The sequence below is a fragment of the Strix aluco genome, chromosome 1 (assembly GCF_031877795.1).
Source record: "Strix aluco isolate bStrAlu1 chromosome 1, bStrAlu1.hap1, whole genome shotgun sequence".
Lineage (NCBI taxonomy): Eukaryota > Metazoa > Chordata > Aves > Strigiformes > Strigidae > Strix > Strix aluco.
This window is the reverse complement of record NC_133931.1, coordinates 19,626,999-19,651,392: the sequence shown is the minus strand read 5'-3', so window position 1 is coordinate 19,651,392 and position 24,394 is coordinate 19,626,999. Positions and strand designations below refer to the sequence as shown.

Below are 24,394 nucleotides of genomic sequence, written 5' to 3'. Positions count from 1 at the left end.
ATTAACTGAGAGAAAAGTTGGTCTTTTACTGATTCTCAAATTCAGTATCTGATCTCTGACTGATGATCATGTTAAAAGGATAAGTTGAATGTATCAGGCAATGCATGTCATACAATATTTGAGCCAAATCCATGACACCAGATGCTTTAATTACATAGAACATATATTTATAGTCTTGAAATTCCTTCTGCAATTACTGCAGATTTTACAGAAACATTGTAGATTGGGGGAATACTCTGTGGAAAGAAAAGGGAAATGCTCCATAGAGGATGTTAATCAATACTATCAAAATCCTCTGAAAATCTCCTGTAGATATACTTCCCTATAGTCATACAGTGACAACTATACTTTTTTCTTTTCCAGAATGCAACACTTGGCAAAAAGCCATAAAAAGTGAACTACTGGCTGAGATAAGATGGCCTATTCCATCTCTATACAGACCAGTAGCAGATGCAGAGGAGTGAAGCAAGCATCAGATAATACATTTCTTGCAAATCCTCCAGACATCCCATATTCACTTCAAAGTCATGTGGGCTTTTAAATATTCTCCAGCTTCTCTGCATTCTGTGTCCTCAGCCATTACTTCTGCCACTGCAAGCACTTACACACTTGCTCGCAGATGCACTAGTTCCTCAGCCCCAACTCAGACCATTCACATTGCTTACATAAGCTAGCAGAATACATGGAAACATGAGGAACAAGACTTCATGGTGGGATGGTGTGGCAGAGAGGCACCAGTCACCCCTGAAAGAAAAATCAGTCTATGGCGGTGCCAAAAACTTCTAATTCTGTTGAAGTCAGTGAGGGTTAAGGGGTTTATCCAGGCTGTCAAGGAACTCTGGTTCAATGCCCTGCAGGGTTTGATCCCTGCTGGGTCCTTGATTACTGGCACTAAATCTGTGATAGTTCACTCCTAGGCTCCCTCCTGGTGTGTTTCATGCTATGGGGTTGAGCATCTGGGGCTACACCTGCTATAGCCACATAGCTTTAAAAGCATAGATTGCTAAGGGTGAATCTGTCCAGTTTGAAGGATAAAATGTTGTGGAGTGTGAAGGGGGCTGGAAGGAATCCTTTTTCTAACACCCACTAGTGATGACCTCGTTCTTTCAGCTGTGTCCAGAATAACAGGATCTGAAGATTGTATGGAGCAGAATCTCAATGAAACCCATGATACAATTCTGTTGATATACCACTGGTCAAGTAACCAGTAACCTGAATTTTCCCACAGGCCACTGCTAGGCCACTGGCAACAAATCTGATTCTTTTCGCCCCTGTTTCTTCATCTGTTAAATAAGAATAATGATATTTGCTTTACTTTGTTAAGTGCTTTGGGTTGTACAGAAGAAAAGCATCTGATCACAACTGAAGTGTGAACATGCAAATGGAAAAAATGCCTGGAAAATTTAACTGAGTGGCTTCAAACCTCTGAAATGGTTTGAGTCTAATTTCCAGCTCTCATTCAGGCATTCTCTTTTTGTCACCACCTGTTGTTTTAGTCTATTTAAAATCCTAGTTTTGCAAACAATACACCATGTGCCTGTGCTAATCCTTCTCTCTTAACACTAAAATCTGTTTTGAAATCCAAGTTGCCTTTTCCCAGTTGTGCAACATTTTATTTTTTTGAACCCTTCCTGGGCAAAGAGCAAAAATAATTGCCCTGAAAGGAGAAAAAATGGGATTATAAGGCAGGTTTAATCTTCAACCTTTTAAAACAATAGTATAAGGAGAAACAATGGATTGAAGGACTGTGGTGGGGAGTTGACAAGGGCTCATTCACAGAACGCTGCAGAAGGGTTTGCTACTTTTTCTCTCACTGAGGCATTAAGATTGCCAGCAAGTGTGACAGGAAAGCTCTGCATCCATCTCTACGTGCAGCTGAGCTCATGAATACTGCCACTGCATCTGTAGGGCTTTCATCAGCATGTCTCAGAGCAGTTATTTCCACCTGTCTTTGATATCCCTGTGGTTTTACACAACCTGACTGAACAAGGAAGAGTTTATTCAACCAGAGGAGACTCTTCATTGAGGAGATGGTGGTGGTTTAGTAACACCGCGGGTGTGGGTGTGTGTGTGCACATGTGTGTGACTGATCTCATTAAGAAGCTATTTGTGCTCTGATGGTTTTATTGTTGCTGCGCTACAACCCAGAAAAGAGCTGAAAGAGCTCAGGGGTGATGACAGCAGTAGCAATAGAGGTTTTTAAGAATTGTCTATAAAGTAAAGAAACCCAATTTTTCCTGCTGTTTTCAAAACCTGGGATACGTTTCGTTCTGTAAGCTCTGAACGGACTCTTACAGCTCCCTGCAAAGCAGGAGTCAAGTATAAATTACCATCACTTTCACAAGGACAGGGACACGGGGGAAGTCAAAGTTTTAGAAACCGGTGTATTTTCGTTGCCAGTCAATCTCCCCTTTGTTTGCCCGGGCGGATCAATATGATCGATAGGCGAGCTAGCCGTCCGAGAGCAGAGAGCAAAAGCAGCGTGAAGCAGAAAACCTGCGGGGCTTTACAAACCCCCCTCCTTTCATCTCGGGCTGCTGTCTCCACCCTCGGTCCGTTGTGACTCCTCCTGGCGAGCGGTGATGCTGGAGTCTGCCGGCAGGGTACCAGCCCAGCCCGGGCAGTGCTCTCGCCCGCGGGCGGGGCGGGCGAGAGCTGCGTTCCCTGCCGCCGCCTCGGCAGCTCCCAGCTCCGCACGCTGTGTTTTCATGAATGCCTCAAACCAACTACGAGAAGATAGCTTTTTAGCCTGTGCGAATGAGCTGGAGTCTTGGAGGGATTAACCTGTCTGGTAATTGAATTTACAAAGATTGAAAGTCCAGGTGCTTTCGGGGGAGTGGAGGACAGGACAGGAATGGGACCGTGACTACATGGAGAACATCCTCTGGGGCTACGGCTCTCCCACACTCTGCTCCACTTACCCTTTGGCAGGGGACCATGGAGGACACATGCTGAGACTGAGTGCGGGGCAGAAGCAGCAGTGGGCTGGTGAAGATGGAGAATGACACAGGGAATGAGCAGAACCAAACTGGGCTACCACTGTCAAGCCAGGAGATCATTACACCTGAATACCAAGTGGTTACCATCCTCTTGGTCCTCCTCATCTGCGGACTGGGCATCGTGGGCAACATCATGGTAGTTTTGGTGGTCCTCAGAACCAAACACATGAGAACTCCCACAAACTGCTATCTGGTGAGTCTGGCTGTGGCAGATCTCATGGTGCTTGTGGCTGCAGGACTACCCAATATCACGGAAAGCCTGTATAGATCCTGGGTGTATGGATACGTGGGGTGTCTCTGCATCACTTACCTCCAGTACCTAGGGATCAATGCTTCTTCTTTTTCCATCACTGCCTTTACCATTGAGAGATACATAGCCATCTGCCACCCAATCAAAGCTCAATTCCTATGTACTTTTTCAAGAGCCAAAAAGATAATTATTTTTGTCTGGGCTTTCACCTCCATATACTGTATGCTCTGGTTTTTTTTGCTAGACCTTAATACAGTGGTCTACAAAGACACTACTGTTGTGTCCTGTGGCTACAAGGTGTCCAGGAGCTATTACTCTCCTATCTACATGATGGACTTTGGTATATTTTATGTTGTACCAATGGTATTGGCGACTGTCCTCTATGGCCTCATTGCTAGAATACTGTTCCTGAACCCCATCCCTTCGGACCCAAAAGAAAACTCTAAGGCATGGAGGAATGATGTGGCTCACCAAAGCAAGCCTGTGAATTCCAAGATGACTAACAGGAGTTTCAATAGCACTATTGCTTCTCGAAGGCAGGTAGGAACAGCAGTTTGAAACGGCTTTCTGAAACCTACAACCCACTTGTTTTAGAGATCACTAGTCTAAACCTGTGGAAGGGTGTAATATATATTCTCTTTTTTGCTAAGTAATCAAGCTGAAATTCTGTGATACATATACACATACATATAAATATGTATTTTTTTCTTGCCTATTCATTATTACCTACTGCAAGGACTGAAAAACAAATAATATTTTGTTTCCTATATCAAAAAACAATTGGGAAGTGTCAATAAAGAATGAAATCTTTTTAACAATAGTTTCTTTATATGACAGCCTGTTAGTAATCCTGCCAAATACACAAATGACTCTTGAGTTATTTTTGAGATCTGAAGAGAAGGAACTAGACTGGGAGTTTAGGAGACTTGAGGTTTTGTCCCAGCTAAGGCACTATCTCACTCTACAAATGCAGTCAAGTTGTTAGTTTTCCTGTCTAACTCTCCTGTGAAAAGTCTCCTTAAGCAAGTCTGTATATAAAAGTGATTTGTAAATGCTAAGTATCTTTGTCATTCTGTCACATTCTCATAAAATATTTTTATGCATTGATGTCTCAAAACTGAGGCATAGGTTTGACTATCTTCTTTTTATATTGTTAGATATGTATGCTGCAATGTGTAATTATACAAGTAGAATATAGTTAGTAGATTAATTTATTGATATTTGCAATAAACCATACTGCCTCATACTCACACAGCATGCAGCAGGTAGCACAGTCAGGTGCAGTGTTGAGAAATGCAGGGTGCATCACTTCTCAGCTGGCTTTCAGGAGCAGGCTCCGGTTGGGTCAGGGAGCTTGATGCGAGCATGGACAAGTGATGCTCTATGCTCAGCAACTCGCTCACATCCCTCAGCAGCTGCTGCACGGCACCCTAGAACATCGCTCTGCCAAGCAGTGTGCTTCTACCTCCCTGCACTGTACAGTTCCCTCAGGAAGCAAAGCTGAGCTGTGCACACCTTTTCAGACAAGCTGAGTGCCCCCGTTGGGTGATGGGTCAACTTTATATTCTTATTTTGTGTAGATTTCTGCTGTTTAATGAGACTGTTTTCCCTTATTACAGAGATGGTACTGACCTCAGAAGTTAACTGAGCTGCCTGCTAGGGCACCAAGTGCTTGCAGAGCACTAAAACCATGCTTTGAAATGTACAGCAGAAACCTGGGCTAGATTATATTTAATTATGTGTCTCCAATTATAGTTAATAGTCAGATTAGAGGTGTTTAATTTTGGTTTTCTTTGTCCATTAATTAGTAGAAGAAGATAATCTGCTTTTAAGTTCTCAGTATCACTTTAGTATACATGCTTTTTACATTGAAAATTGCTGTATGTGGATACTTCTATACTACGAAACCAAAAAGTGAGGATTATAATGTGACGTGGTTTATGTCTTGTAAAGACAGAAAAACTTTTTCTAAAAGCCTAAGTAACTTGATTGTTTAAAGTATCATTACGAATAAAGTTAACATTTGTGTATAGTACAACATAGGAAGGAAAGCAAGGTTAGTGTGGTGTTATTAGTAATATGTAGCCAGTGGCAACAAATGGGAAAACACAAGTCCACATTCAAAAAAATCTAAAATCTCAACAGTTAGTGAAACACACAAATGAAAATTTCCTGCTGCACTGGCAAAGGCATGTATAGTTGACAGAATAGTTTGGCCTCATAGTGAGTTCTGCCATCATGTAAACTGTCTATATGCCTTCTCAGAACTGTGCTTGCACTACAGTGATGGAGTTGCATACGATGTCCAGCCTGTGATCTGTAGAAAAAGTGACTGAATATGTGGTGTACACTTTGTACTTCTGTGGCATTTCTCATATTTATCCAAGAACATTTCTACAAAATGAAATTTGTGCAGGTTCCTGTAGTGGGTTGGCTCCAGCTGGCAGACAAACACCCACCCAGCCACTTGCTCATTCCCCTCCATAGCAGAACAGGGGAGAAAATGGGAAGAACAGGAGCAAGAAAGCTCCTGGGTCAAAATAAGGACAGGAAGATAATTTATCAGTTATTGTCATGGGCAATGCAGACTTGACTTCGGGAAAATGAATTTAATTTATTGCCAGTTTATGGCCACAAGTTACATTCAGTCCCTTCCATGAGGCAACTGGCAGCACAGGGTGAGTTGCAGTCAGGTTGCAGAGGTTTGTCTCTGTTACTCCTTCCTTCTCACTCTTTTCCACTCTTTCAGTATGGGTCCTCCATGGGTTGCAGTCCCTTCAGGTGGTGCCTGCTTTGCCAAAGAGCGCCTCCTCCTCTGACTTTGGTGTTCCCTCTACTGTTTCTCACTCTTGTTCTGTTTGCCCCTCTCTTTCTCTTTCCAGCATCTTTGCCATTTCTTAAATATATTTTCAGAGGCACTGCCAGCTCAGCTGTGTGCTGTGGTAGGTCAGCTGGAACTAGATAGTATCGCTTGTGTCCAGCACAGGGCAGGCCCAGGCCTCTTCTCAAAGAGGCCACACCTGCAACCTCCCTACTGTAAAAACCTGGACATGGAAATTCAGTATAGTTCCATTGAGTGATTATGATTAATTATTATTATAATTAACCTATTTTGAGCTCACATTTATATAATATACCAGAATGAAACAGTAAGTTAGATAGGTTTCCTCAGCCTTCACGAAGAATTAACTTAGGAATTTCATAACCATTTTTGACAATTAATCCAACATGACAGTATGTGAATTGATTTCCCCACTTAGTCTGACCTGGATTGCTTGACTAATCTGGATTTAGCTTGACCCAGACTGCCAGGTCATACCATTTTCTTTAATTTTTGTGGGACTTTGCATTATCTCATCTATGTTTGGAAAGCCTTCCATTGTTAAAAAAAGGTCAAAACTTGCTTTTTGCCTGGCTAAGAAAGCATTTTCTCCCCTACTTTGTCATACAGTGGCTGTGTTTTAGCTAAAGAGCACTATCTGAAGCTGTTTCACGGCAGAACTAGACTGTATTGTCCTGTTGTGTTTTTGACTTTTTTTTAAACTTATATTATTTTGTTAGCATATAGCTATAGCTATATACGTGCTGGCAGCTTTGTGTCTCTATGTCTACTTCCAATACTTCTATATACAGTCAATACTTTCTATTGTGAGTCATACAATTATGCAATTACAATTGTTTTCTTCAAAAATGACAATATATCACTTAGGTTTCTGGTATGAGATTTAGCCCAGAATTAGAAGCTGACAGACTAAAAATGCGAAGACCAACTTGGAAGCCACCCTTGATTCAACAGCTAGGATGCTTCCTCACACCTGGCACCAATGGAAAGAACAGAGCAAGGGAGAAACAACCCTGATATGGCATTTAGAATAGCTCTGTGCTCACGAAGAAAGCAAATATAGAGTAAAATAACCATTTCCTTACAACTATGGAGGAGAGTTATCTAAGCTGAGGCAAGAGAGGAGTGGGAAGCCCAGCAGTGAGGTAAACAGGGTGGGAAGGAAGTGAGTATTGCTGAAGGAGAATAGATAGACCATGTTCAGTTTCATTAGAACAGATATTTTCAGTCTCTCATGTAAACAGACATAACACCATCACTGAAGGGGAAAAAAGTTGTCAAGTAGTCAGAGGACTTCCATTTACAAAACAATATTCTGTAATTTAGAAGGAAGGCCTGGAATATATTTTAGAATGGTGAGTTAAGCCTATTTTAACATAATTTCCATGTGAGATGCCTAGGAATGAGCTCAGAATGACGCTATAGTACAACTCCACTGAACGAAAATCAGCTCTTCCCGGTAAAAAGTGGTCCTCTGCTTACTCATTCCATTCCCTGCATTCACCCTTCCACCCACATGATTTAAAAGCTACTGTACTATGTTAGCTCTAGTAAATATTTATTTCATTCCAATGTTTGGAAAGCTAACAGGAACAAAATCTGTTTACTAAATGATCAGTACCCCCATATCAACAACCACCAATGGACAAAGCCTTCAAAGTACTCTTCAGGGCATCCTGAAGTTTTCATTCAAAGCACTGCAAGAAAAAACTGAACAGGGAAGACAAACAAAAAAACCAGGTACAAAAATCAATCCTTTTTTTGAAATGTTGAAAGAGAAGGAAAGGCACAAAATAAGATTTCTTTTCTCATAAAGTATCTCCATTTCCAAGACATTTTTGTTCCACTGAACAACATCTGTTACCTCTGATATTGGACAATGAAATTGTCCATGAAAATTACATGTTGTTTACACTGCAGACAAAAGTTCTACCAAGAAAAGGAGCATCAATGCATGTCCATAGGATGTGTCAAACTCCGTTCTTACATCCACTTCTGATGAGCTAAATCAATCCCACTCTTGCAATAGTTCTTCTGTTTTAAAGAACTGTACTGGATAGCAGGGTGTGATAGGGTTTTATTTGACAGTCAGGCACTCCTTCATACATGGGAGTACATTTCTAATTCACTTTGTACATCAGGCTCCTGGTGTCCCAGAAGGAACAGAAAACAGTTCATTCTGCCTCTTCTTTATCAGAAACTAAATCCAGCTGACCCTCTCTTTACAGAAAGCCGTAAGAGTAATTTATTGCCTTTGCAGAGCTTTTGATCAGCCATTAAAAGTCAGTAGGCAACACCTGACTTTCTCCTGAGGAAAGATCTCTGCCAGAAGAAGGGGAGATATTGGTCTGCTCCATTTTCAGAGGAATCAGTTTGTGCTCAAGGCTATGTGGCATTAAGCCCTGAGGAATCAACTAGTGTTACACTTCATTTTAGTATTGAAACATGCAGGTAAAACTTCAAGCCTGTGTTTAGTTTGTGACTAAAGAAAAATCTTAAACACCTATTAGGTCTGATGGAGCTGGTGATGACTGTGTTGAATGGGCTTTCAGCTATGCTTTGCAAAAAAAATAACCTTGCTAGACTGAAGTTCATATATAGCTGAACAATACCAAAGCATTTGACTGCCAATAGGGGGTCTCGGTAATAAACAGTGACATAGTGTTTTTTCCAACACTAAGATTAGTAGAAGATGAAAAGGTGACTAAGAGTAAGGTGAGACCTTTCTGACCACAAAGAAACTCTAGAATATTTCTGCTGAGTGATTTGCATCATTTGAACCTGAGAAAACAATGAAATAATTCTGGTGTACACATTTCCTCAAATTAAACAGGAGGGAAGTTGAGAAAACAAAATTTTCCAACACCCTTCAGTTGAATCTAGGTCACAGTAGATGAAACTTCAAAGCTTGTCAAAGGGAAGATCAATGATTACAAGATGATATCATGACAAAGAATATCTCTTAATGCCAGACAGTTCAAAGTCCCATTTGCTTGATTCAGAGCCAAAGATGGAACTTCAATGCAAATTCAATATTAAGATTTATTTAACAACATGTGGTCATTTGGTCAGATGATCACAGGTCCCAAGGAGGTGAACTGAAGTTGATTTCTACTCACTCACCAGAAAATACAGACTATGAATTTGGAGCTGTCCAATTAAAGACATATCTTGAACATGTAAGGAATCCTGGACCTCATGAAGCACTGGGAGACTGTAACTGTTGTCATAGAACTAGGGTAAAAACTGCATGCAGTGGCAAGAAAGATTGAACATGATCCAAAGGATCATGAGCCATCAAGGGACTTTGTTCCAGATTCCTCAGGACCTTATATTAAAGAAATTTCCCTCTAATACTTTGTTATAAATTAACAGAATCACTGAGGCTGGCAGGTGTCTCTGGAGATCATCTAGTCCAACCCCAACGGCAGTACCACTTCAGTGATGCTGTGGTAGGCTGAAGACATCTGGCTTGTTAGCTGTTCTTCTGCCACTTTGCTTTAGTTTCTTCACTGAAGTTGCAAAGGCAGATGCAACAGTTAGATATTTTATTTATCAGGCATGCATATAATTACATTAGCCTACCAATTTGTGTCTTTGCATTTCCAAAATGGCCTGTTATTGGTACTTGCAAACCATCCATATTGTTAAGTTTCCAGAAAACACATTCACTGACTATATCCTAATCAAAATTAATATCAATCAAGAAAACATTAACTGCAGTTACAGGTGTTTATTGCACGTAAATAGGAATGTGTGTGCATAAATTCAATCTGGAAAGAATAAAGTGCCTGTACCAAAGGCTTGACCAGATTGTCCATTGCAGACAATTGCAGACAAACCAAATTCAATATAATCAGCTCTATAATCAGCCTCTATCAAGCAGCAGTTCATATTCAACTTACATTCACACACATTAGAGTTTCAACTTTATACATGCCTGAAATTCAAGTTAGTAATTCTTTAGTCTTTACCCATAGTATTCCTTTCTGTATCTTTGCACCATAAAGTACTGTAAGTATCAAAATAAATCTCAACACTTCTTTTTCTTTGCTTTTTCATATACAGCACCACCACAATTCCACTTACTTCTAAACTGTCTTTGCTTGCAGAAATAAAAGAAATAAATATTCCTATTTGAACTTTGGAAGATTTAGCCACTTATAGTTACTGTGTAGGAGAATTAATTCAGAGCAGACATGTACCTGTGTTGGTAATAGTTAAAAGTTGATCAGAGTTTCCCCTCCTGTCCATTTTAGGCATTCTATTCCCAAACTTTTTATTAAAAAAACAGGGGAAGAAAGGTTTCATTTCATGACTAGAAAATGTGTTAGTCAAAGTATTCAGAGCAGATTTCACAATAAAACAAAGGTTCACTAATAAGTAACACCAACCAACATTAAATGTTTCTTTACAGCATAGAGTACAAGAGAGAAAAGGTATTTCTGCCTTTTATTTTTCTCTGTGGGTGCTTAATTTTGCTAATAGTTTGGTGGGTTTTTTTTCTAGTAGCACAGGTAATAGGATCCCTCAGCGTTTCTTAAACATTAATGCTTTTTATTCTGAAGATCTGAATCATTTTGTTCTGCTCAGAAGCAAGAAAATGTCCTGAAGACCCAGGCATTGTGGGAAGGAAGAAAAGAGTGAGAGAACTTAAAACTGAAGGATAGAAAAGGGGTTTGCCTGTCACACAGGAAAACTTTGAAAATGTGAGGAAAATTAAATCCTTTTTTCTAAGAGTACCTGTTGTGTGAGCTACCTTGTCAAGCAGCTCATTACCTTTTAAAATAGGGCAAGAGGCCAGGGGAAGCAGATAGGAAACAAGGAGGCAATCTAGTCCCCTTTTTATAGCAGCTGATATGCTCATGGAATCACAACCTGAGCTGTGTGCTTCCTTTTCTCTTTCACATATGCTCCTCATCTGTCCGGTCCTCCATCAGATCCTGGTTCTGGCTGTATTGATCTCTCCCACACTTCCAATTTATCCCATGTAGCTCAGCCAACAGATCCCAAATTTTTTTCTTGTCCATCCATAATATGAACACTGAATTACATATTTGCAGGTAGATTTCATAATTTCCCCAAAGGAATTCCTAGTTTCCTCAGGTATCAAGGGGACTGTGAAAAAGACATACATCCTTAGATCGCAAATGTGTTTGTTTATACTTGAGATGGAATCCAACTCACTTAACCCTATGTATATGTCACAAAGTTAATTGCTTAGTCCAATCAAATCATCTAAGGTCCCTCCATGGTCAATTAAAGCCAACGGCATCCTGGCTTGTGACCAGCAGAAGTAGGGAGGTGATCATCCCCCTGTACTCTGCACTGGTGAGGCCACACCTGGAGTATTGTGCCCAGTTTTGGGCACCTCAATACGAGAGAGACATCGAGGTGCTGGAGCGAGTGCAGAGGAGGGCAACGAAGCCGGTGAAGGACCTGGAGAACAAATCCTATGAGGAGAGATTGAAGGAGCTGGAACTGTTCAGTTTGAGGAAAAGAAGGCTGAGGGTAGACCTCATCACTCTCTACAGGTACCTGAAAGGACATTGTAGAGAGGTTGGTGCTGGTCTCTTCTCACAGGTGATTAGTGACAGAACAAGGGGGAACGGCTTTAAACTCCAACAGGGGAGGTTCAGACTGGACATTAGGAAAAAACTTTTCACAGAAAGAGTGGTTAGACAGTGGAATAGGCTGCCCAGGGAGGTGGTGGAGTCACCATCCCTGGATGTGTTTAAGGGTCGTTTAGATGAGATGTTGGGGGATATGGTGTAGGTGAGAACTTTGTAGAGTAGGGCTGATGGTTGGACTCGATGATCCCAAGGGTCTTTTCCAACCTGAATGATTCTGTGATTCTGTGATTCTAGAGGAAGTCCTCTCTTAGACATTGATGCAGTACATGATGACCTGCCCCCCAGAGAAACCCCTCTGTTCTCTCACAGCAGAGCAAGCACAGATTACAGTTTATAATGCAAGATAAATTTTCTGTGGCTTACATGAAATCCTCAATCATATTACTTGTTTTCGTTTGCAGTGTTATTATATCAAAACCTTAATTCTGTTATTTATTTAATCCTCCTCCTCATTGTACAACTTCTTTTGGATTACAAAATCACAGACTGGCATATACAATCTCTGTGCATTGCAATGAACACCACCAAGCAAAAGAAAGAAAGATAATATTACATGCCTTTAAAACACCAAAGTGACTCTATGGCACAGTAAATTAGTAAATATGACTATTACTTTTACCTATGTAAGACTGTAAGAAAGATTAGTATTCAAAGAAGAAGGAAGCAACTACCAAACTGTGAGTATCATGAAAATGTGAGTAATGAAAATGTCTCATAAAAACACTCCATTAGAATGACAAGGTTTTGGAACAGGAAGGAAAAGGAGAATACTGGTTCAGAATTAAAATATTGGGAATCTGTTTAGTAAAAAACATTTTAAATATTTTTCGGAATATTCTCAGAAAACAAAAGATAGGGCTTGAAGAATAGTTTCATGCAGCCAGGAACACATACAATCTCAAGCACTTCACTATCATTCAAAGTACACTTGAAATTTGGACTAAAATGGATTTTCTCAAAGCCTTTTAATCATGTTTTCAGTCTCCTTAACTGAGAATAATTTGTACTCTGAGTATAGAATATGCAGTGCACATCCACAAGAAAAGAGCAATCAGTGTATGCTTGCCTTCACCTGAGTAATGAATGAGGATGCTAATGCCGCTGCTTTCAGTGAGATTTGGTGTATGGTTACAGGTAATAAAAAGCAGGTTCTTAAAAAAGTTTATCCTCTTAGCACTCCACTGACGTCAGATAATTAGTTCCCCCCAAATGATGTTTCGTTATGGTTCATATGAAGTGATTTGGAAAAGGATTACTTAAGCAAAGTGGACCAAACTTTCCCGTAAGCTATTTCTGTGCAGCCCCATCCACCCCAATGAAGATTTCTGGTGTGGATAAGAAAGTAGCTTTGGCCTAAATCATGTGTTTAGAAGCTGGGTTCATCCATAAAGGCAAATTCAGGTGTGAAAAAAGCCCAGGACATGCTTGCAGAATCTTTGGGTCAGAAGCTTCAGCCTGCAGTGGGGTGACAAGCCCTCTGACCACACTGGGGACAAAGTGAATGGTGTCAGAACACCTTCTAGGAGCTGCTGCCATTTACACATAGGTCATGCTCTGAGGTAGCTAAGCATGCAAAGCCACTGCCTCCAGAGCCAGCTTAGGGAGGATTTACCAATGAGCAAATAGTTATCTGAACTCAGAGCCTCACAGTGGGTCTCAGAGACACAACTGCTAGTGGTCAGATAGATCAGACAATGGAATTTCTGTCTGGCGGTTGAGAGCTTGTGTCAGATTTGTGATTTTTGGCAGCTTTGGAAGGATATGCACTGCAGCCAGTTTAAAATTATGGTGAATTCTCCTCACTGTCCTGCACTGACTGAACCACCAAGAGGTGCCACCAAAGAGGTGTCATCCATGGCCACATGTTTCTGCCTCTTCTCTTGCACTGACTGTAGACTCTGTGGCAGTTTATGGGTACAAGAATTGGATCACTGACCTAAGCAAACCAAAAGCCAGCTCTACAGAGAGGTGCTTAATTTCAAGTTGAACCAGCAGTCTGACCTGACCCACACCCTCATTTTTGGGGCCAGCACAAAGAGGGAGGTGAGAACAGGATGCTTTTTTAGCTGCAGTCATAGGTTACTTTCGCTTCAGTTTATGTCAAGACCAGGAAATTGTGGAGTCTGAGCACTGCAAGACAATGTCTTGGCATAAAACCTGACAGTGAGAAGCTAACCTCTTGGCATTTTAAAACACATTCAAATCTGCAGACTGAATTGATCTCAGCTCAGGGCACTTTGTGTTGTGATCATGATATTTTTTATCTGGTGTTAAGAGACAGTTCTAATACATTGCCAAATCACAGTCTCAGTAAGATGAACATGGCAACAGGACAAGCGAGTGGTGTTAGATAGTAGGAATGCACATCAAGCTGCCAGTATACATAAATTTAGCTAATAGTTTGCACACTACATACATATATGTCTTTTAGGCATATAGGACACAGTCACTTGAAGAGTAACAGCATTTTTTCATTGCTGTAGAGTATTAGTTGTGTGACTAAAATATCCCTTTCCTGACAGTAAGATCAATTTAATTCTAGCTCGACCCAGGATTCAAACTGGCAGCTGCACCATTGTAAGTGATTCTCCGGGCAATTGTTCATCAAAGACATGCTCAGAAGAAATGTAAATTGCCAATGATCAGTAGGTATGATAATAGAGTTCCCTGCTGATCTCCTGGTAGTGAAGTACTTTGATGCCTGTGTAGACAATTATCCACTTGCCTTCTGAATGCCTGAGCTGATGCAACACATCTGTTAGTTGGGCTCAGTCCCATTGTTAATCCAAGCTCCACAAATGGTTACTTTCTTCCTTCAAATGTGAATTATTTTCCATAATGAATGATTATTCTCAGTCGAATGGATATGCTCAGTTTGGAGGCATAGACTGGAGCTGAGCTGGAGGGAGGAGACGCAGCAGGTGAGGAGTCCTGTGTCTTCCTTAGCCAGAGTGGGTCAGTACTGGGTCACCTCACTCTTTGCAGCCATGTTGACAGGACTGGTTGTTTTAGAATTGGTTCAGAAATAAGGAAAAATCATTCTTCCAGCTACCTGAGACATTCACATTTGCATTTTGCTCTATTACAATGACTGTGCACAACAAACAAGAAAAGTAGTCTATAAGTCATAAGGAAATGTATCAGTCAAGTGACAAAAAAGGAGATAATATTTCTCAGTCTCATTTTTTACTTCTACTGAACACAGCTATAGGGAAATCAAAAGTGAGGGTGAAGGGAGGAGAATTATAGGACAAAATTATAGCCTTTTAATATGTACATTTAAAGATAGGTAGATAAATAGATAAAGATGCATTAATTTGTAGAGTAACTTTGCTCTTCATCTCATTCTTTATCATAATATCTATAACAAAACCCAACAAATTGGGTTATATGTGTATGTGTCTTTCTGGATAGTTAGAAGAAAATACATCCCTTAGGCAATGAGATGGCAGACTTTCTGTATAACGAGCTATCTGATCAGAAGACAAGAGAATTGTATACTCTCCTATAACTTCAAACTCAAAAAGACACCTAAAGCTAGCACGTATTTATGAGTGATTTTAGTGGAGTTATCTGTCTGTCCTCCTGGAAACAACTGAAACTCTTATTGATCTACATCTATCCTTTCTGCAAGCAATGAAATTATAACCCATACAGTCAGAATGTATCCTGTGGTTACAGGAGTTGCTGTTTCACTGAAGTATAACTTCAGGTACTCAGAAAGAAGGAATAAAGCAAAGGTAAAACAAAGTTCTTTAAACTAATCTGTCAATAGACAACAATAGTTTTATGTCAAGAAGAAAGGCAAACAGCAAAAAAAAAGAATCAAAAGAAGCAGTTGTAACTCACCAAAATCAGTGTCAATGCACACACAGTTAACCAAGTCATCTCCTGATTTACATGAGGCTGTGCCACCATGCTACCCCACTGTCACATCTCACTGTACTTTCTATTATTATGTTTATTAACATATTTCAAACATTCTTTAATGTAGAGACTAGAGAATACCATATATACTAGAATTAAATTATTTACAAAAGAAAGACTTTTTACAGTGAAGTGTTTTCCTAATTTTTTAATCATTTCTTGTTCATTTCAGCTATCCTGGGTATCCCCAAAGGTTGTTTTTTCTCTATTCAAAACAAATTTACACAGTAGATGAAAGTTCTTATAATAATGAAGTTTTATTGATAATACTTCTTTTCCTGGTTCTGTAAACTTTGTCATTTGAGAGTAAACATCAAATAATGAAATTAATGAAGATCTGATTAAATACTGAAGATCTGAGGAATAGAAATAAATCTAATTTTTTTTTCATTACTTTTGACTGTGGAAATTCTTTCAGGGTGTCTGTTAGAGCAGATAATCTAAATAGGCTTCAGGTTCAATTACTCTATGAATTATACTAGTCTAAAGGAGGAGATTAATGTGGCTGGAAAAAATTACTTAAATCCCCATTTTTCCATTTGAATCAACACCTCCTTCCAGCTTGAGAAGTTCCAAAGTCTAAGGTCTACAACAATTAGCTTACTGGGATATCACCTGGAAAGAGTCATTTAACAAAAACTAGGAGGAATTTGGACCCAGGTTTTTTTCTCCTTCTTACTGTAGAAAACCTTTCTGAATCAAACATCAGAAATTCCCAGCTGAAGAGTCTGTCCATAGTTTTGCTTTGGCCCTAGAGATGTAGGAATGCACATGGTCCTTCCAAGATGAGTACTAACTTTCTGCCCTTCTTCTGTCTACCTCTGTGTTCCCTCAGGTTACCAAGATGTTGGCCGTGGTTGTGATCCTATTTGCATTTCTGTGGATGCCCTACCGCACACTGGTCGTGGTTAATTCCTTTCTCTCCAGCCCTTTCCAAGAAAACTGGTTCCTGCTATTCTGCAGAATCTGTATTTATTTAAATAGTGCTATCAATCCTGTAATTTACAATCTCATGTCCCAGAAATTCAGAGCAGCCTTCAGGAAACTCTGCAACTGCCAACAGAAACGGGAGAAGAAACCGGCCAATTACAGTGTGGCCCTAAATTATAATGTCATCAAAGAGTCTGATCATTTCAGCACTGAACTAGAAGATATTACTGTCACCAATACCTATCTGTCCTCTGCAAAATTGTCCCTTGGTGATACATGTTTGTCATCTGAGGTAACAGTTAACACATTTTAATGTTTACAAGTGTAAGGTCCTCATGAACCAGACCATGTTCACATGCAGGGGGCTGTGCTGGGCTAGCTTTCAGCTGGGACAGCACAGGAAATGACCAGGGAAGGCTGGCGGTGACAGATGACGCACCACCAAACAGGGCATGGCGGGGAGGGAGAACTGCCCGGCTCTGGAAAGTGATGCTCTCAGAGTGCCTTGTGCAGAGCATGATGTGTCTGGGAGGATCCAGGGTATAGGGAAGGATGAGGAGAAAAATGTATGCTGAGCCTTTCTCCCTGAGGAGCAGAGGGCAAAGGTGGAACATCAGAGAGTGGTGCTCAGGCATGGTGCCTCATGTAAAAGTCTGCCAGGAGGGTGGGCACTGGTGCCTGAGCTGAGCGATTCCTCCCAGGCATGCTCTGGCTATCTGCAGGAGGGCTGTGAGGCATTTTCTTGTGCCTCACTCCCTGGCTCCAGCTTGGGGTTAACTAGCCTGGTGCCACCATGCAGCTGATGCTAAGAGAAGACATGGATCTCCCCCACACCAGCACTCTGGTTCTGAGAGTGCTGAAAGCCACATCCGTTTCCATGCTGCCTGCACCATCCCTGTGTTTAGCACATCTCTCTAACCCACGTCTCTTCTACACGATGATGCATGTTACTGTTTGCATGATGATTTTCTACACAATGCTACTTAAATGCTGTTTGTAAACCTGTATACCTTAGATCTTACATATAGATGCTCCACAGAGAGGCTGAGTTTTTTATTTCCTTTTGGAGATGATATGAGAATGAAAAATATTTTTTCTCAGTTTACTTCTTCTCTCCTCATTTTCAGGCCTGAGGCCCACCTTGTTCTGAGTACGCAGTCATGTAAAACCTTTGGATGCTCTGTTTCCACCAACCTGTATGAAATATAAAGGCATTTCTACTCTCAGAATTGCAGGAGTTACCATATATCTCTACACACCTGTCTGCGTCCTACAAGAAAATGCAGTCTCTTGGGAAGTGAAAAGAATATACTACTGAGTCTAACTGAACGAAGCACATAACACAACATAACTTTAAGCAGGTGAGTTGGCTTCAGAGGAATACCCAAATCCTTCATCTCATGTATCGGCATGGTCTGCGTTCTCAGAAAGAGCAAGGCTGCTGAGGACATCTCCATGGATGCAGAGCGGGGCAGTGGATGATGCTCCTGCATCATGAATGAAAAGCACTTGCCTTTTCATTTTAGCAAGGAGAGGGAGCGAGACCACTTCTTCTTGAGATTTTACCTCAAATTATGGGGAGTCAGTTTTAAAACCAGGCAGAACGCGATACCTGTGGACATTCGCTGGGGGCAGGCTGGCCCCTGAAGCCTGGCCTGTGAAGCACAGGAGCTGGCAGAGCTTTGACTGGAGCAGAGCCAGCAGCTGAACCCATACAGGCTGTGTTGCAGTGTTTTCTAAATCCTCTGCACTGAGGCTTTTCCTTATGTACTGGGGCCCTGAGCTTGTCTGCCTGAGCAGCACAGGCCACCAGATACATGCAGTGGGGTTTGTGTTTGTGCAGATGCTCCATCACCATGGTGTCTGAACACTCTCACAACTGGAAGGGGAATGTCCAGACTCTTTGCTGCTTTTAAAATAATATGGAAAATATATAATGACAAAGTCACATGGCAGATAAGCAGGCAAAGCTGACTGGAGTTCAAGAGTCAAAAGAGAAGAATATCAACGTTATTCTAGAGTTAGTACCTAACAGTCACATCTCATAAATACAATACTATAACAGTGACACACACTTTGAACAAACCTTTGCTTGGTGTGAAATTACAGAGTTTTATGGCATTTTATGGTTTATACTTCCTTAAAGCTACAGTTTGCCACCATAAGTCAAGGAGAGGTATCAGTTAGGCATCTATCCAGTGCTTTCAGACCAGGCCCTAGCTCCCATTTCTTTTCTTACTTAAAAAGTGATCAGACCTCCAGGACAAGCAGCAGGCAAAGAGCATATGTACCACGGAAACCTGGTTATACTCTCAGAAAAACAACTGGCTGGGATAAGAACGGAGCTAAGTATTTGTGTAATAACAGTAACACGAACTTACACTTTTATCTTTACCCTTTTCAGAGTACAGACTGAACCACAACTCTTACAGACTGAGAATATCAGAAGTAAATTCGCACCTTTATTTGCCTTTTTGCTCAAAAAGTTATTTTCTGTTTTTTCAGCCTCTGTCTCCATAGTTCTTTTTTTTTAGATGCTCAGGTGAGGTATTTAAGCCCATATTCTTAGTGAGGTTTCATCAAGGGCTAAAATCTATGTAGGTGATTTTATATGCACCATCACTTGGAATAACAAATGAAAAGGACTTATGTCATGCTGATGTTTATCTGTGCAAACAGAAATGATTATGCATGAAAATTGTGTGCACAAATGAAATATTTAAAATTACAGATTTAAGTTAAGGTGTGATTTTAACTTATAATGTGCTGTGACTATGGCTTTAAGGATGTTATTCATGAAATCCATGCTAATTTTGTAGTGATTCCTACACCTAACACTATGAAACTTTGCTAGATATCTTGATAATGTGATTTTAGATCTATTTCTGTGTTTGCTCTTCTAACAGCAATCAACCTTTTTTTTGTACCTAGATGTTGTAGATTAGATATGAGGGCATGTATTTATTTAAAAATTTGTGTGATTTTAAGTTTATTAATAATATAGCAAACTTTTTTGCTAGAAATAAAAGTAACTGGATGTCAACTACTGACTGCAGTAATGTAACTATCTTTATATACTTATTTTGCAAACAAATTCCTTTGCAACATTTAGTTTGAAAGAATTGTCTGATTGTTAGTAATATTGAAATCCATGTCTATATCCTCATTTAATGACTTTGATGTAAGAGATTGCATTCCGATTGCATTTTTATTTGGAACTTTACCCAGCACGTAACAGAAGAGATGCTGCTGTAGCATCTGACTTTTGGAGCTACACTGCTTCCCGTGTGAAATACCAAGATGTTGGAAGCTTCAGTGTTGGTAAATTTGCAGCTGAGAATGGTCAGGTGTATTTAAAACACACCTGGGTTCAAATTAGTGCATGACCTCTTTGTGGTCAGGGTTAAGGATATATCAAAGCAGCTCCAATGTATTTTGAAGGGGTTTATGATTCTCCTGTGGAAATGAATGGCACAAGTCAAATGGTGAAGGTCTCCCTAGCTTTCCTTCAAAAACAATTATCCTGTGTAACTGACTGAAGGACTGATACTGCTTCAGGAGCTGCTGCCATAGCTCCCCTACCACACAGTGAATGCTTGGATCACTCACTTGGCATTTGGAAGCAGTCAAATATTTCTTGGTTGTTTTTTAAGAAACAATCAGATCTGAGCATTGTCACCATGGAAAAAAACATTATTTCAACAATGTGCAAAGCTAAATTGTTCTTTCAACAATGTTGCATATGCTTATTTATTTCTCCACTATTGTATGAATTCTACTGTGTACAGTTGTTTTATTTGTCACAAAACGTAGTGAAATTTCAAAGCGATCTTTCAGTATTTTGTTATCTCTTCTTCAGACAGAATTGTTTCTTTGCTGTTTTTTTCTTTTCAATAAGAGATTGTTTTCTCCTCATTCTTTCTTTACTACTGGGATACAGTGATACAGAAATGCTAGTGAATTGGTTCAGGTGAAGGGATTGGGAGTCCAGAATTCCTTAATTTGGGAGCTGAATCCTGGAAATTTGAATTCACAAAAATATTCAAGAGCAGCTGATTTAGAAGGAATTTCTTTTTCTGATCTCATTCAGTCACTGCATGTGGTTTATAAATTTGTTTATTAATATGATCGTGAAATTGTTCAGAGAAATGTACTGTTGGTAAATGTAGTCCTTCTAAAAATGAAGAATTTTTGTTCAAAAGAAGCCTTTTGTAATTCTTTGATGCATGCCACTGTGGAGATTAATTTGTGATGGATTTTTGTTGCTACTCTAATAAAATGTTGAGCAAGGTAATTTTACTACAACTTTAATTTTTTAACAACTGCTTGAATACCTTTCGCCTTGCTGTCCTTGGCATTGGACAGATAATGTAACAACATCTTTTGTCATCTCTAGGGGAATGAGCATCCTAAAAAAGCAAGTTTTGCTTCCTGGAGGAAGAGCAGTTTGCTAGTAGTCTAGCAGTTACAGTGCTTAAATGGGAGGGGATTCATGTGAATCTCCTACAAGGATTATTTATGCATTTTGCATTGCACAGCATTAAACAACAACAACAACAACAACAAAAAAAAAAAAAAAAAAAAAAGGAGAAAAAAGTCATCCTGGGAGTAGGGACAGAAACTAGAAGCCACTTTCTTCTTTGGTCCCCACAATCAACTTAGTTGATTCCCTAGTTGATGAGTACTGCCTTGTTTTTCTGGTGATGCGCTTGGACCCAGCCTCAAGAGGATGAGTGGCCTGCTCTGATTTCTCTCCAGGTAATGCATTGGAGATTCACTCTCCTGGGGTGCAGGATATACACAAAGGCTGAATTTCCTAGAGGCTAGACTAAAGCACGTCTCTCATTTCTTGGGTAAATTCTCTATCACTAGTAATAAAGACAGATGGCTCATTGTCCCATACAATCATGCTGACTTTTGTGAAGCCCAGGTAGTAAATGTCTTAATCTTTTTACTTGGTATTCAACTCAAGTTGTCTACATGGGGATGAATAACCCTGTAGTTAGTTAGTACATAGTAGGGATTGACATGCTGGAGAGCAGATCTGCAGATATGAAGCACTGTGGATCCTGGTGAACAAGTTGACCATGAGGCAGCAATGAGGCCTTGCAGCAAAGGCGCCCATGAACGTCCTGGGCTGCACTAGACAGCATTGCCAGCAGGTCAAGGGAGATAATCCTTTCCCTCTGTTTAGCATTGGTGAAACACATCTGGGGTACTGTGTCCAGTGCTGGGCTCCTCAGTACAAGAGAGTCATGGACATTCTAGAGTGAATCCAGTGAAGGTCCACAGAGATGATGAAGGAACTGGAGCATCTGACATATGAGGAGAGGCTGAGAGAGCTGGAATGGTTCAACTTGGAGAAGAGCAGGCTCAGGGGGATTTTACCACCATGTATAAATACCTGATGGTAGAGAAAATGGACCCAGGCTCTTCTCAATGTTGCTCAGTAACAGGACAAGAGGCAATGGGCACAAATCAAAACACAGCAAATTCCACTTAAACTTTAGAAAAAAACCCTTCTATTCTGAGAGTGGCCAAACACTGGAGCAGATTTCCCAGAGAGGTTATCAAGTTAAGGTTAAGTTCCTCCCTACAAACCTCACTCTGAGCTTTCAGATTATATCAACTGAATGTTTATTTGCTCCCATTCAGATAAACTTTGTTATTTGGTGAAGATGCAAAATTGTCCTATTCCTCTGCAGTACATTGCATTTCTCTTTCTTTTACTGCATGTGTAAGAGGTAATTTTTCTAATTCCTTTGAGACTTTTTGTGAAGTTTTCCACACATGCACTTTTGTTGATGATTTGATGCATAAACAGGGAGGAAAAAGGCATTTGGTACATTTTGTTAGTATTGAAGGCATAATTGATTTGTGCTGCTGCAGAAGATTCCAGTTCCCATTTATTGCCACCTCTGCACATAAATCTACGAAATATTTTTTTCTGAGAGCTGCTTCAGTTTTATTTCAGTATTAGATGTTGCCACAATTTTGAGAAAGAGAAAAATATCACAATATTTGGTATTATAGCTTGCTTTGTATCCTTTCATGTCAAAAGCACATGTCTACATGGCTCTTAGACTTCTAAGAAGTCATTGAATGGACTCCTCTGGGTGGGGGAATAACACCTGAGCGGGGATCTCCCCTCATGCTAAAAACAAGTGCTTGGAGAGATAAAGAACTAGTGAAACACTCTCTGACTCCAACACACTGCTTGCCAACATGCCATAGTGAAGTGTTGTAAGGAAACAGGACTTAAAAACACACACACTCTTGTCAGACTGTGGCTGCCAAGATTCATAATACAGAAGCTATTACTGCTCTCACAGATGTGAGGAGGCTAAAAGCACCAACACCAAAGACTGATACCGGTGGTGCTGCTCCCACATCTTCTGAAACAGAAAATGCTATTACCAAGAATCATTTGCATTTGTCAAATTACCTCTTTTCAAATCTGCAATTATTGCACATATTTGTATGAACATGGTGGGTTTTTTGAGCTCTCAGTTTAAAGCTAGTATTCAAGAAAGAACAAGAAATTGAATCCTTGCTTAGAATGTTTTATAACAACGGGTTAAATCTCCTGAGGGATAATCAGATAGATCTTAACAGGCTGGTGACAGGCCAGCTAGCCAGCTGGATTTTGTCATGACTTAATAAAAGCATATGAGGTAGAGGAATGGACCTCTACAAAAGGAATAAACTAAAAAAAAAAAATAAAAAACAAACAAAACCAACCAACCAAACCCAAAAACCACACACATACCCCACAATAAACCATGACAGTTTTAAAAAAGGGATATACTTAGAGAAAGTACCTGTTGGCCATATGTTAGTATTATTCATATGATGAGTCTCATCTGAAGAAAAAATATTGGTAAGACCTTACAGAGCTTATAGATTGTGCAGTAAACTGGAGAGATGTCAATAAACTTGAAATGTCTTTCAAGAAAGTGGCACAGGTGCAAGAATGCAACTTCTGGTCACAAGATCCAACACTAGGGAAAAACGTGAATAGCCCCATCACCAGGTTGTGCCTCTTCAAGTACTTGGTTGAAAGAAAAATCCAAATACTATAATAACCTCTTCCTAAACAGGCACAGAAATAAGTTTTGAAACGCATCTATATATACTGTAGGTAAGTTCCTTCTGCCACCTGAAGGTCATAGAGATGACTTTCTCAAATAATCGCCTGAGAAGGCAGATATATTTTTTTCAGACTGGAGGAGACAATGAGCATGGATGGACTTGTAAAGGATACAGAGATGTTCAAACTGTAAATCTGCTCTAACCAAACTCACCTGGTGAATAAGACTACAGTGAGAAAAAAAGTTTCAGTGAAGGTCTGAATGAGGAGCCATATATAGCTTGACATATTAACCTGTGATGGCATTGTTCTGAGCAAATCCAGAAGTAACTTCACACTACCGAAACCAATGTCTCTGGATTGACCATAAAGATGGATTGATTCCCTAACGCACTACACATTCCCTGTATGTACTGATGGTGCACCATGGTGGGTGCACCCAGCAAGCAGCTAAGCTCCCCAGAGCTGCTTGTCACTTCCCCCCACAACAGCAGCAGGAGGGGGGAAAGAATGTGAAGAGCAAAAACAAGAAAACTGCAGGTTGAGATAAAGACAATTTAATAGGTGAAGGAAAGAGGTTGGAAAAACTAAGCAATGAAAAGGCAGTCACTCCCCACCTCCCACAAGAAAACCAATGTCCAGCCAGTCTCTGAGCAACAGCCACCTTGGAAGCAAAAAACCTCAATCTCTTCTTTACCACTTGTCTTTATTGCTGGGCATGAC

At 40.3% G+C, this 24,394-nt stretch overlaps 1 protein-coding gene across 2 annotated transcripts; it reads left to right on the top strand.

Moving 5' to 3' along the window:
* Positions 1-2,652: 2,652 nt before the first annotated feature.
* On the top strand, positions 2,653-20,875 carry TRHR (thyrotropin releasing hormone receptor). Of its 2 annotated transcripts, XM_074846717.1 has the most exons (3): positions 2,653-3,789; positions 16,487-16,873; positions 17,709-20,875. In XM_074846717.1, the coding sequence occupies exons 1-3, from the start codon at positions 2,995-2,997 to the stop codon at positions 17,712-17,714; spliced, it is 1,188 nt and encodes a 395-aa protein (XP_074702818.1). In that variant the 5' UTR covers positions 2,653-2,994; the 3' UTR covers positions 17,715-20,875. The 2 variants fall into 2 exon arrangements, with proteins under 2 accessions (XP_074702818.1, XP_074702811.1); XM_074846710.1 differs by lacking the exon at positions 17,709-20,875 and having other exon boundaries at positions 16,487-16,894.
* The last annotated feature ends 3,519 nt before the right edge of the window (positions 20,876-24,394 follow it).

Coding starts and splice junctions, on each gene's coding strand:
- TRHR (XM_074846710.1), top strand. CDS start 2,995: ATGGAGAATGACACAGGGAATGAGCAGAACCAAACTGGGCTACCACTG. Junction 3,790..16,486: donor CTATTGCTTCTCGAAGGCAG/GTAGGAACAGCA, acceptor GTGTTCCCTCAG/GTTACCAAGATGTTGGCCGT.